At 38.6% G+C, this 13,483-nt stretch overlaps 1 protein-coding gene across 2 annotated transcripts in view; it reads right to left on the bottom strand.

The window, feature by feature from the left end:
• LOC140186428 (brefeldin A-inhibited guanine nucleotide-exchange protein 2-like) overlaps nucleotides 1–13,483 on the bottom strand; it is a 146,686-nt gene that overhangs the window by 72,957 nt on the left and 60,246 nt on the right. For both annotated transcript variants that reach the window (XM_072240701.1, XM_072240708.1), the window contains 5 exons: nucleotides 8,617–8,851; nucleotides 7,276–7,375; nucleotides 5,773–5,912; nucleotides 4,164–4,272; nucleotides 3,806–4,007 (listed from right to left, as the gene is read on the bottom strand). In XM_072240701.1, coding sequence (XP_072096802.1) covers nucleotides 3,806–4,007; nucleotides 4,164–4,272; nucleotides 5,773–5,912; nucleotides 7,276–7,375; nucleotides 8,617–8,851 — 786 coding nt within the window. The remainder of the gene's footprint in view (nucleotides 1–3,805; nucleotides 4,008–4,163; nucleotides 4,273–5,772; nucleotides 5,913–7,275; nucleotides 7,376–8,616; nucleotides 8,852–13,483) is intronic.

The following is a 13,483-nucleotide window of genomic DNA, read 5'->3' as shown; positions in this document are numbered from 1 at the left end:
GGAAGTGGAGACAGTGTTGTGCTTTCTTGAACAAACAGGTAGTGTTGAGGGACCAGGTGAGATAGTCTGCTAGGTGCCCTCCCAGAAACTGTGTGCTCCAGATCCTCTCCAGAGAGGAGCCGTGTATATGTAGCAAGGAGTGGTCAGCATGCACCTTCGTAAAGTTCACAATAATCTCTTTGGTCTTATTCACATGGAGACCCAAGTTGTTGTGCCACACTGTTCTACCAGCCACTCTGTCTCCTCTCTCTATGCTATCTCAACATTGATGTAGATGAGGCCAACCACCGTCATAAGTGAACTTGATTTAGTTTGAATTGGATTCAGCAATGCAGCCATGCATCAACAGCAAGCTGAGCACGCAGTTCCAGGGAGCGCCGGTGCTCAGAGTGATGGAGCTAGAGATGTTTCTGCCAATGTGGATTGACTGGCCTTTCTGTCAAGAAGTCCAGGATCCAGTTACAGACAGAGGTGCTGAGACTCAACGAAGACATTTTACCCACCAGCTTCTGAGGGACGACTGCATTAAACGCCAAGCTGAAGTCAACAGGCACCATCTTGGCATATGAGCCACCATTTTCCAGGCGGGACAGGACGAAGTCCATGGCATCATCAACGGATCAATTTGAGCAATAAGTGAACTGGAAAGGCTCCAAAGTAGTAGGAATATGAGATTTAATGCAATCCAAACCAGCTGCTCAAAGCGCTTCATTATTGTTGAGGTCAGTGTCACTGGACAACAGTCATTAAGACAGGTACCTGTCACCCTCTTGGGAACTCTTGGATGATAGTGGCAATTGTGAAGCCTGACTGGACAATGGACTGATCCAGAGAGATTTTGAAGATGGCTTTTAGAACCTGTGTTAACTGCACTGCACAGTTCCTCAATTCAACACCCTACCATGTATTTTATCAGGCCTTGCTGCTGGCCTGGGTCTTCCTCACATCAGCTGCAGCCAGATAGAGTGCCTGCTTCTTGGGAAGAAGGAGGGGGTTTAAATTACCAGAAGCTAGAGAAATCAATGTTCATGCCATTAGACTGAAGGTTACTCAGTCAGAATTATCAGGTGTTGCTTCTCCAACTCGAGTTTGGCCTCATCATGGCAGTAGAGGTGACCATGTTAGAATGGGATGTGATATTGGAATAGCCACTGGGAGATCCTGCCTTTTGTGGCAAACAGAGCTAAGTCCCCAAAATTGATTCAAAAGACTGGTATAGAACTTGCTGGGAAAAACACTTAAGGTTACTTAAATATAAAAAGGAAGGTCAATTTTATTTTACCAAAAGGTAATACCTTGAAAATAAAGTCAGAAAATAAACAACTGAAATGCAGATTGAAGCTAACTCAGTGAAATATTCCCATAAAGCCAGATGGAGATCTCTCATCAATGCAAGATGACAAACATGGCTCTTCATCAATATTGTCATAACCTTATTTTTACAGGCTGATCATAATATCAGCTTCGTTAAAGAGAACTGCATTCAAAAGGTGTCAGCCAGGCAGTTAACCTAAAACTATTTTATATAACCCCTTTCAGAAATGTAAAGATACTTGGGATCATATTTTTCTTAGAACTTTGGTAATTGGTGTATTATTGTCACAGGTATTGAGATACAGTGAAAAGCTTTTATTTGCATGCTACCTAAATAGATTATTCAATACTGTATGCAAGTAAATCAAGGAGGAATGAAAATAAATTAAAAATACAATTTTCTTTCTATGTCATTTCTCCTTGATCTTCACTGACAACAATATCATAGGTGCTAAAGAAATGAAAATAATCATTAGTGAGGCCATGTATCAGGATTATTATGTGGGAGGTATTTGTAACCTTGAAATGCATTATGGTAGGCAAATCCCCAGGGCCTGACCTCAGTCCTTATGGGAGGACAAGGAAGATATCCCACAGGTCCTTACAGAGATATTTGCTTCATTATTAGTCGAAGTTCAAGAAGATAGGAGGGTGGCTAATGTTACTCCATTGGTCAAGGATAGCAAGGACTACAAGCTGGGTGACCCTGCCCTCAGTGGTATGAAGATCAATAGAGGAAATTCTGATGGGCAAGAGCTATTATAATTCAGATAGTTAAGGCTTGATCAGGAATAGCCAGCATAGTTTTGCGCATGGGAGGTTACGTCTGGCAAATCTTTTGGAATTGTCTGAAAAGGTGACAAAGGGTATAGATGAAGGTAGGGCAGTGGATGTTGTCCATATGCACTTTAGTGAGGCCTTTGACAAAGTCCTCCATGCAAGCTGATCCAGAAGTTCAGGTTGGATGGGATTCAAGTGGAACTAGCAAATTGGATTCAGAATTGACTCAAAGATAGGAAGCAGGGGATGATGGTTAAAGGTTGATTCTCTGACTACAGGCCCATGAGTAGTGGGGTGCCCCAGGGGTCAAGGCTGGGACCTCATTCATTATTTATGTAAATGATTTGGATATGAATGACCACTTAATTAGCATGTTTGCTTATGAAACAAAATTAGGGGAACTTTGTTGATATGAAGTGGTTTACAATGAATTGCAAAGAAATCTTGATCAAATAGGAAGATGAGCTGAGGAATGGCAAATGAATTTCAACTTGAAAAAGTGCAAGGTGATCCATTCTGAACATTCACACTTGGGAAGAACTTACGACAGTGAATGGCAATGCACTGTTAAGTGCTGACAGAGTGCTGATAAGAGGGAATACAAGTGCATAGTTGGCTGAAAAGTAGACAGGGTGGGTGAAAGACTTCATTAGTCAGGGCATTGAGTCTGGGAGTAGTTACCTCACGTTGCAATCATACAAATCATTGGTGGGGCCACACTTGGGAGTGTTGTGTATGTCTTTTGAAATTAACTTCCATGCACCAAGAGAGACTGTCTGTCTGGCACCAATTTCAAGAGCGCCAAATTAACAGAGTTTTACCACAGAGTCATTTAGAAAACAAAACTTTAAGTACAACAGTTCAGGAAGTCAACTTTCTGGTTCTTTTATTTTTAATTCACTCAAATTTCTTTTCCTTTCTCTTAGTATAAATTATTTGCACTAAATTCCAAAAATGTTTGCTCAAAGCCAAAGCACAACTTGTCCAAATTTTCAAGTTCAATTTTACTTGTGTTTTCATCTAAGCTCATTTGTACATCAAAATCAAATTCCTGTAAACCAATGCAAATAAGGCATCTTTTTAAAATGCTTTTAATAAAAGTTGCCAGTAAGAATCAAGAGTCCTAAAATCACTAGAAGTTACTGCCAGCAATGTTATTCTACAGGTCTTGAAATTTCATGAACTTGTGTTAAACTGCGTATATTTGTGTGGATTGCATAAAGTTAGGCTTACACTTTTGTCAAATGGTGCATTTTACCGTATGTGTCGATGTACATGTGACAAATAAAGCTAATCTTTGTTGATGAACAGTAGTTCAATGCTTTCTGTGCACAAAGAGAGACTTGACAGACTAAAAGGTGCATGTCTGGCTTCTATTGTTCGGTTGCATTTTAATATTTGGCTCATGGCACAGTTTAACGTGATTTGCAGGATAATTCAGTTCTCAGGAGACATGTAAATTACTGCTTGCCATTGATACTTTCATTTTATTCAAGGCTGTGGTAAGACCCGGCATTGTTCTGTTGTTATGCCAAACGGCTCTCATTTTGCCCAATGCTCTGTACAATAGCATCCAATTAGTTACTCAGATTCCTTGCAATTAAATTTTATAGTGGCTGCTGGCAAAATAATGGACTTTGGCTCTATTTAATATTACACAAAACTGTGCATAATAAATATTCTACTGATATCATTATATTTGATAACTCACAAATCTATTCCTTGTTCTATAATGTCCTTCTGTTGCTTCAGGACTTCAAATTGTTCAGGATCATCTGTTGCTGACGTCTGAGCGCTAAGACTCCCAACACCAGACGATATTGTCGAATCGAAGGAATTTGTACTACCTCGTCTACGTGCTGCCTCTGCACGCTTACTTTCACTGTTATCTTGCTCAGATGGCTTCTCTTGGCCTGCACATTTAAAAAAAAGATCTTTCAGCGAACAGCTTCAACGTGAAAGTTGTAAACATTAACTTAAGAATTGATAATTCAAAATTTCATTAAGGTACCATTTTAGGCTTTACATTGTAGGAAGTAATTTAATATTCATGCATTTTAGAAGCTTACCAAGATTGGACTGTAGATTTGGATTTATATACAAATCTTTACTCCATTCAACCATGCATTTTAGAATGGAAACCAAGCATTCTAATCCTTTCTTTCTAAGACTCAACTCCTAAAGGGTAGATAAATAACATTTGTTCAGTTTGATAGTTAATTCAAATCACAAATGGAAGCTCTAAGAAAACACTGAAACATGAAATAAGTTCTGCTTTTTTATACTAAGTCATATTCAGAACAAGGTTTAAAATATTCAATGATTTACATTTATTTTTACACTTCAACTTATTTCCTTAAGAATTGCAATATCAATGGACAACATACGTTCTGCCTGTGGCTCCAAGAAAAATAAATCTCAAGATACAACTTGCTACTGAAAGCAACATCTACACAGAAGTAGTAAGCTCAACTATGTACTTACTTAACATTTGGCATGAATATAATAACTCTAAATAAATGCACAGGTCTCCCCATCTTAAGTGCAGTACCTCTAAAGCACAGTGGGAAGAACAAATGGAAGTGATAACCAGTAACATATGGGAAACTGGTGAATTTATGGTCTCACAGAAAATAGAAATCAGATCTTTCTGACCACAACTTGCCAACGAGTTCTCATCAATGTATCTAATTGCCTATTTTGGATGCGGAATACCTGTTTACTCAGTAACAAGGTCAAGTTCCAAGTGGAATACCTCATTCTGTATATTGTGCAGACGCCCTCTGTAACAAGTTTTGAATGAAGGCAAAGCGATAGTGAAGCTTGCCTCCTGTAAAACCTATCAAGACTTTTGAACAAACTGACATTCAGAGATGCTTAAAACTGCTAATTAAATCCCAAACAAAAGCATACACAAATATTTAAAAAAAGCACTAAAGTAAGTTGCAAAATTTGGACATTCATTTTAATTGCCTCTCTTCCCACACCCAATTTAATCCACAACCATGAAATCCCCAGTGAAATCAATAGGATGGCAAAGGCAACATGACAAGGTCTGATTTAATGATTTCACAGCATTACACATTCTATGTGCAGTCCAACAATGCAGTATAGTAATGGATACAGCATCATCCATTACACCCAAAGTTTCAGACTCAACATTTCACAGTGTGTATGTGTAAGCCTTGGACTCCTGCAAAATTTAATGGCTATAAGCTGTAGTTCCGATCAGAACTTCTTTTGAAGGAAGAGCAAAATGCACACAGATATTTCTCTGCTAGAGAGCAAGACGAACCTAACAGGGTATTTAAAAAAGGACATTTGTCAAGTGAAAATTAAAAAAGACAAAATTGCTCTCTTTCACATTTTGTGTTGAATTTCATATCCATACTTTAATCTCTAACTTTATTTTTATATAATTGCTTATTATTTATAATCATTCAATGTTATTGTTTTCTGTTACATGTTGCATCATAACCAAAACAACACAGTAAATTTCTAATATATTTAAATATATACAGCAAATTCAGTTGATCTTTGATCCATGTTTATGCATAATAATTAAACCAGATAAGAATGTATTCTTCTTGGTAGAATTAATTTGCCCTGAATATTTGTGGTTGTTGGATTGGATTATGCCACTTGTATAACTATGACAATAGTTTAAAGTCAGTTTACCTGTAGAGGTGTCATCCCCAATTCATGACCACTTCGCCCCTGAGCAATTTTTGATAAGTCATTTACAAGGCGCTCAAATATATTTGCAGCATTCAAATCGCAATCATAGTTCACATATATATCAACTACACATTGAGCATCTGTAATATGAAAACATCAGAATTTACTCTTAATTTTTCCTCAGATGCCACCATTTCCTCATGTTGTGCTTTTTTTAAGCCCAAACACACACCTGTCATTAATTTGTCCAGAAATACATTTTTAATTTAAATAATCCAGATCTCTCTATTCAATAATGAATACTGATATTCAAAGTCAAGGATCAGATATCTTATACTCTGTGATGCAATAATTATGAGGTGTACCATGCATAGAGCAAAGTGGCAACCGATATTGAATTGCACTGAACTGACTTTATTTCTTTCGTCCTTCTCATACGAGTAAAAATCTTTACATTACATCTCCCTCTAAATGTGCAATGTGCAATCCTAGTAATTTATAATAAATAGAACAGTCAATGTAATATAGAGTACAGTACAGTCAAATCAGCATGTGTTCACTGGTGTGATGGCCTGGTGGAAGAAGCTGTCCTGGAGCCTGTTGGTCCTGGCTTTTATGCTGCGGTACTCCTTCCCAGATGGTAGCACCTGGACTAGATTGTGGTTGGGATGGCTTGGGTCCCCAATGATCCTACGGGTCCTTTTTACACACCTGTCCTTGTAAATGTCCTGAATCATGGGAAGTTCACAACTACAGATGTGCTGGGCTGTCCGCACCACTCTCTGCAGAGGCCTGCGATTAAGGGAGGTACAGTTCCCATACCAGGCAGGGAAGCAGCCAGTCAGGATACTCTCAGTTGTGCCCCTGTAGAAAGTTCTTAGGATTTGGGGACCCATACCAAACTTGCTCAACCGTCTGAGGTGAAAGAGGTGCTGTTATGCCTTTTTCACCATACAGCTGGTATGTACAAACCACGCAAGGTCCTCGGTGATGTGGATGCTGAGGAACTTGAAGCTGTTTACCCTCTTAAGGCCAGATCCACTGAGGTCAATAGGGGTTAGCTCGTCTCCATTCCTCCTGTAATCCACAACCAGTTCCTTTGCCTTTGTGACACTGAGGGAGATTTGGGTTTATAAACCCAAGGCATTGGATTTGGAGTTTAAAAAGTAAAAATGGCCTATTAAATAGTGTGTAATGTCATTTTTGAAACATTCACTTTTCTCAAAGCAGTTTTATGATTTTCTTTCAAGTGAACAAATTCCAAATAATAGAAAGGACAATTTTATTCCATACAGTGCAGTGGGCCAAATGTCAACACTTTCAATATGAGGATGGTATGCATATAAAAATAAAATTGTGGGTAATGTTTAATGTTTCCTGATTATTAGATGTGGAAAAAAAATACAAAAAATAAAATCTTGAAATACCTTAAGATCTTAATCTTAACATATTAATCACAATGCAAACTAGAACTCAAAGCTGGAAGCCATTGCAAGACATAACCTGCACAAATCCTGGTCAGCGTCTGAATGACCATCCATTTATGCTCAAAGGTACTTCTGGATGTCTCCAAAATATTCAGGAAAATCTCTTTAAAGAAAACCTGTACAATTGAAGAAAGCAGAAGTCAATGCTTCTAGTTCCTAAAACTATACACACTAATTTAATAGTTAATATTTTGAATGCTTAATTTAATAATTGATCCTACAACAGAGCAAAGCAAAACACACATGGCATGCAGAAAAACTCTGAAGCATTTAAATTCAGCGCAATTTTTCGAAAGGATCAAAATTTGCTGCAGCTCATTATTCATACAGAAGAATGAACAGCACTTGTTCTGCAAAGGTTTAACTCTAGAAGTTATATTAAAAGGTTAGCCAAATTTATTGGACATCAAAGTCAGTTAGACTGAAACCACAAAAGAGATTCAATTGAACTGTGAGTAAAGTTGGTAGGCAATTGCAAAGTGGATCACAGCGTCGTAACAAATACCACAAAGTAAACAATTTCCCTGAGCCAGTACAAATTTAGTGCTACCATGTAAGGAAAGTTGCTGATACAGATAGTGTAGGTACACAAATTATTTCAGAATTTCACCCCATTTATTGCTTAGTTGTGATAGTCCATTTTGAGATTAAGCAATTTGTTAGTACATTTTGCACCATGAGTTGTACAAAGTTTAAGAGTTAACCTCCCACTAAATTTTTCCCTCACGCAAGGAATAAAACACCTGTGTAGTTACATACCACTATGGACATCAACTTTAGCCTTCAAGTAATTATACAACTCCAAGATGCTATGCAACATTAAATGACCCATCACATACACACGCCTGAGTTCATGATATTTTGATAAATTTCCATTTGACCCAGATTTTACCAAAGAGATCCTGATTAATTAGTCTTCATAATTTCCTCCTTTCTTTTGGTTAGCATTATTAGAATTTAAGATTCTAATAATCTTAGATTATTGTCTAAGAAAATTGGAGTATTTCCAATATAGATGCTGAATCAATTTGAAATTTCACATCTTCCTCATTGGTTTGACTCAGTGTTATAAAACTTAATTAAAATCAGTTCTTAATTTTATAGTGTCATCTTTAATAATCTGTTCATTAGTTAGGCTGGTACAGATGATCAGAAAATGCCAGATACCAAAATGAAGTTTTATGGTTTTGAATCCAACAATGTGCCACGAGGAACTCTTTAGAAATTAGGTGACATTAAAACTACTTAAAAGCAGAAAAAACACGAAGATATAACAGTCATTTATTTTGACTTCACACAAACATGCTTGGAAGAGTTCACCCTTCCATCTCTAACTTAACAGATAATGATGCCATACCTCAATCTGCATTTTCAGGTGGATCTTGAAGTGCGAAAGCAGAGTGAGAAAAATAGCAAGTGAGAGTTCAAAGACATCTGGCACACCAGACACTCCATTTTTGGACAGGGCCACACAAAGATACTGCTTAATTGCAGTGATAAACATTTCATTTGTTTTGAAGACTGGGCCAGCATTTTGAAGAACTGACAAAAGTAGTTGCAGTGAAATTATTTTTGACCGCAGCTCATGAGACCTTGAAAGTTTGAGAAAAAAAAAGATAATTCTGCATATTATGGTTAAATAACATACCAAATTCTGACACTTGTTCTCAAATTACTTCACATTACTTAAGGCTAGTCTTAAAAATGCATGTAAGGCATCATTTTATTTTCCTGAATACAAAGATTTTTTTAAGAAAGCATCTGTTTAATCAACAGATTCCCACTATTAGTATGAGTATGCACTCAGAGCCAGCTTTGTGCCATCAAGTATAGTATTTAAACTATTTGTCATATTTTCCAAATTCAGAAATAACAGATGTAAAAGGTACATTTCTGAAGAAACCAGCTGGCTGGTCCCATATAGTCACTAACGGAATATGACCCCAAAGGGTCAAATCCTTTTGAAGACTACCTAAAGTGTGATAAAGAAGTATTTATCTCCCACAATTATTTTCACATTTTACTGTTTCATTTACTAAATTTAAAATATATTGAAGTAGGATACAAAACATCCTGCACGATGTCAAATCAAAAGAGAAATTCCAAAACCTGTCAACAATTTACTAAAAATTAAAAACCAAATTGTGATACTGAAGAAATATACATAATTACTACACTAACTTTCCTCAGGTGCAATACTGTATATTACCCTTCTTAACTCACCTAATTTGAGGACATAGAAAATTGGAGGATCACCTGTTTTCAATGAATTCTTAAGAATAAATACAACCATCTCTCTATAAGGTCCAATACAATGGTATATTTTCAACAGGCCAAACCAAAGTGAAGGCAAAAATAACATTCAAAGCAAGTCAGGGAAATAATAATAGAGAATCATTAATCTGGACAAAACCATCTCCAAGGCATTGAACGCACGTTGGACCCCAATGCAATCCATTGTGAAAAGTGGAAAAAATATGGCAACTCAGCCACACTGCCTAGATCAGCCGCTCCTCTTAGTTTAGTCGATGGAGGCGAACGGGGCTTGTAAGAGAGCTATTATAATGCCAAGTCACTGTGAGTGAGCTGCAGAAATCAGTGGCTGCAACTGGAGATGAGGTTCATGACTCCACAATCCCTCAGGCCTTGCACAAAAAGGGTATTTACAAAGAGTGGCAAGGACCTTCTGGTTTATAACGGTGCTACTGAAGGCGAGCAATGACTTATCGGTAGCTTGAAAGGCAAGAAATTCGACTGAAACAACTCTTCTTCTCAATTATGTAAGCTATCACTGCAAATAATGAAGAGGCAAACAAAGGCAAAACTAATTGGGAGGATGAGCCGCAGTGGTGGTGGGTTGCAAAGCTGAAGCGTGACATGTTGGAGATGGGGGTCGCAGATGAAGTTGGAGTGAGCAACTTAGAAAGTCGTCGTTGAGGTGGAACAGTTTTGATGCCTGCCTAACTAATCCGGGTGCAAGGTTGGTTCGCTCTAAGCACCAAGCCGATCTGGAGAGGTTAAGAACTGCTTCGGGCTGGGTGGCGAGGTCTAGGGCCAGAGCATACTGCTGTGTCAGGGCCCCAATCCACTGTTTGGACACTGTAAACACTGACCCAGGTAGTCTGGAAAGGCAGGGTGTTGGGATAGGAAGCAAGGGTTGGGTCGATTTCATGGATGGCTGGGAGACTGCGCCAGCTACTGTGCTTCATGCCTGTGAGCTTCGCGGCAATTTGCCCGGCTAATACGATGAACGTAGACTGAAGCTTGGGACCTATTCCAGGCTGCTCTGAACCCAAGGACTCAAGTTGGTTTGGAATGCTTTTGCTCACTTTTATTGTTTGCATGATTTGTGTTTTTTTCTCTTTCTCTCTGTTTTGGGTGTCGGTCTTTATTTTTTATATAATTGGGTTCTTATAGGTTTCTTTCTTTGATGCTGCCTGTAAACGGACAAATCTCAAGTTTGTATAATTTATACATACTTTGAATCTTTGGAAGAAGCCCTGCGTAAAAAAAAAGTATATAGCCTTGTCTTGTGATCAGATGAAAGCGGAACTTTTTGGCCTCAACACTAAGCAGTACATATGGCATAAATCTAATACTATGCATCAGCCAGCTAGCATCAACCCTACTGTAAAGTATGGTGGTGGATACATCATGTATGGGAATGCTTTTCAGCAGCAGAGACTGAAAATTTGGTCAGGATTGATAGGAAGAGGAATGCTGCTAAATCCAGAGAAATCCTAGATAAAAAATCTGCTAGCTTTTGCCAGAAAGCTTAAACTGGGGAGGAAGTTAAGCCTTTCAGCAGAACTATAACCTCAAGCACACTGCCAGAGCAACCATGGAGGTGCTTGAAATGAAGAAAGTTCATGTCCTTGAGTGGCCCAACCAGAGTCTTAACCTTTACCCGACCGAACATCTCTTGTAAAACCTCAAGATTGCTGTCCACTGCCCCTCCACAACCAACAGGCACATCTTGAGCAATTTTGCAAGGAGGAATGGGCAAATCTTGCTCCACCATGTTGTGCACAGCTAAAGGAGACTTATCCAAAAATACTACTAGTTGTAAGAGCTGCAAGGGGTGGTTCAACTAAGTACTGAGCAAAGGGGGATGAATAATTTTGAACTGCTGATATTTCAGTTTTTGAAATTTTACTTTTTCACACTTTCCAATTTTCCTGTTTTTTTGGGCTCTGCAGTGAAAAAAGGAGCCTGTGATCCTCAAATAAAAAATATCAGTTAAATTAATCAAAATCCCTGGTTGTCATACACTGTTACGTGACCATGGGTTTCATTTACTGTGAGCGTCACTTTAAAGGTCTGGACGAGGCGGGAGTACGACGTCAGTGTAACAAAATGCAGACAGACTGCTAGAACACTCAGAGTATGAGAGACAGAGACAGAGACAGATAGATATAGTTAGTTAAGACTTTGGACTGCGAGCTAGAGCTCGCTACAGTAACGGGTGAAGTTTGATACTTTTCCATGCCCAAAGGATTGGGTGAATGAGTGGCACACAGTGCATATTGGATATGTGACTGTCACTTCTTATGATCCATATGTGGATTTTTTGGAGTATTCTGTGGCGACAACTTTCGTTAACCCTTACATGGACTCGGGTGTGTTATGTGGTGACCACTTGTGCTAAGGAATATTCCGTGAGTGTCACCTTGTAATATCTCTGCATGGATTTTGGAATACAACTGGACGGCTGAGATCTTCGTTTTCCCAGCGTGGAACCTGTGGAATTCTTCGTGATCACCTCCTTGTTGCAGTTTAATGTGTATTTACAAGTCTCTCCCCTCACCTATTCTGTGGATTGCCGAAACTTTTTTTAAGCTTGCCATCTTAAAACTTTAAGAACTGTTCCTAAGCTTGATGGTTTGGGAGCCACAAATGCATAACACTGTTAACTTCTGTTTAGAAGCGTAGTTTGTTTAAATTTTCTATATGTTGAGTAGATACTAATAAACATAGTTGTTTAAAATTAAAAGGTGAGTTAGTGGTCTGTTGCTGCTGGTATGTAACAACACATTTATGTGAACAAAGGGCTGGAGGCTGAACACTTTTACATGGCACTGTACAGTGGCATGCAAAAGTTTGGGCACCCCGGTCAAAATTTCTGTTACCGTGAATAGTTAAGTGAGGAGAAGATAAACTGATCTTCAAAAGTCAAAAAGTTAAAGATAAAACATTCTTTTCAACATTTTAAGCAAGATTAGTGTATTATTTTTGTTTTGTACAATTTTAGAGTGAAAAAAAGGAAAGGAGCACCATGCAAAAGTTTGCGCGCCCCAAGAGATTTGAGCTCTCAGATAACTTTTACCAAGGTCTCAGACCTTAATTAGCTTGTTAGGGCTATGGCTTGTTCACAGTCATCATTAGGAAAGGCCAGGTGATGCAAATTTCAAAGCTTTATAAATACCCCAACTCCTCAAACCTTATCCCAACAATCAGCAGCCATGGGCTCCTCTAAGCAGCTGCCTAGCACTCTGAAAATTAAAATAACTGATGCCCACAGAGCAGGAGAAGGCAAAAAGAAGATAGCAAAGCATTTTCAGGTAGCTGTTTCCACAGTTCATACTGTAATTAAGAAATGGCAGTTAACAGGAACAGTGGAGGTCAAGTTGAGGTCAGGAAGACCAAGAAAACTTTCTGAGAGAACTGCTCGTAGGATTGCTAGAAAGGCAAATCAAAACTCCCGTTTGACTGCAAAAGACCTTCAGGAAGATTTAGCAGACCCTGGAGTGGTGGTGCACTGTTCTTCATGGAAGAGTCATCAGAAGAAAACCTTTCCTGCGTCCTCACCACCAAATTCAGGGTCAGAAGTTTGCAAGGGAACATCAAAACAAGCCTGATGCATCTTGGAGAAAAGTCCTGTGGACTGATGAATTTAAAATAGTACTTTTTGGCCGCAATGAGCAAAAGTATGTTTGGAGAAAAAAGGGTGCAGAATTTCATGAAAAGAACACCTTTCCAACTGTTAAGCACGGGGGTGGATCGATCATGCTTTAGGCTTGTGTTGCAGCCAGTGGCACGGGGAACATTTCACTGGTAGAGGGAAGAATGAATTCAATTAAATACCAGCAAATTCTAGAAGCAAACATCACACAGTCTGTAAAAAAGCTGAAGATGAAAAGAGGATGGCTTCTACAACAGGATAATGATCCTAAACACACCCCAAAATCCTCCATGGACTACCTCAAGAGGTGCAAGCTGAAGGT

This window comes from Mobula birostris, chromosome 2 (assembly GCF_030028105.1).
Source record: "Mobula birostris isolate sMobBir1 chromosome 2, sMobBir1.hap1, whole genome shotgun sequence".
NCBI classification, from domain to species: domain Eukaryota; kingdom Metazoa; phylum Chordata; class Chondrichthyes; order Myliobatiformes; family Myliobatidae; genus Mobula; species Mobula birostris.
This window is presented reverse-complemented; position numbering and strand designations above follow the sequence as displayed.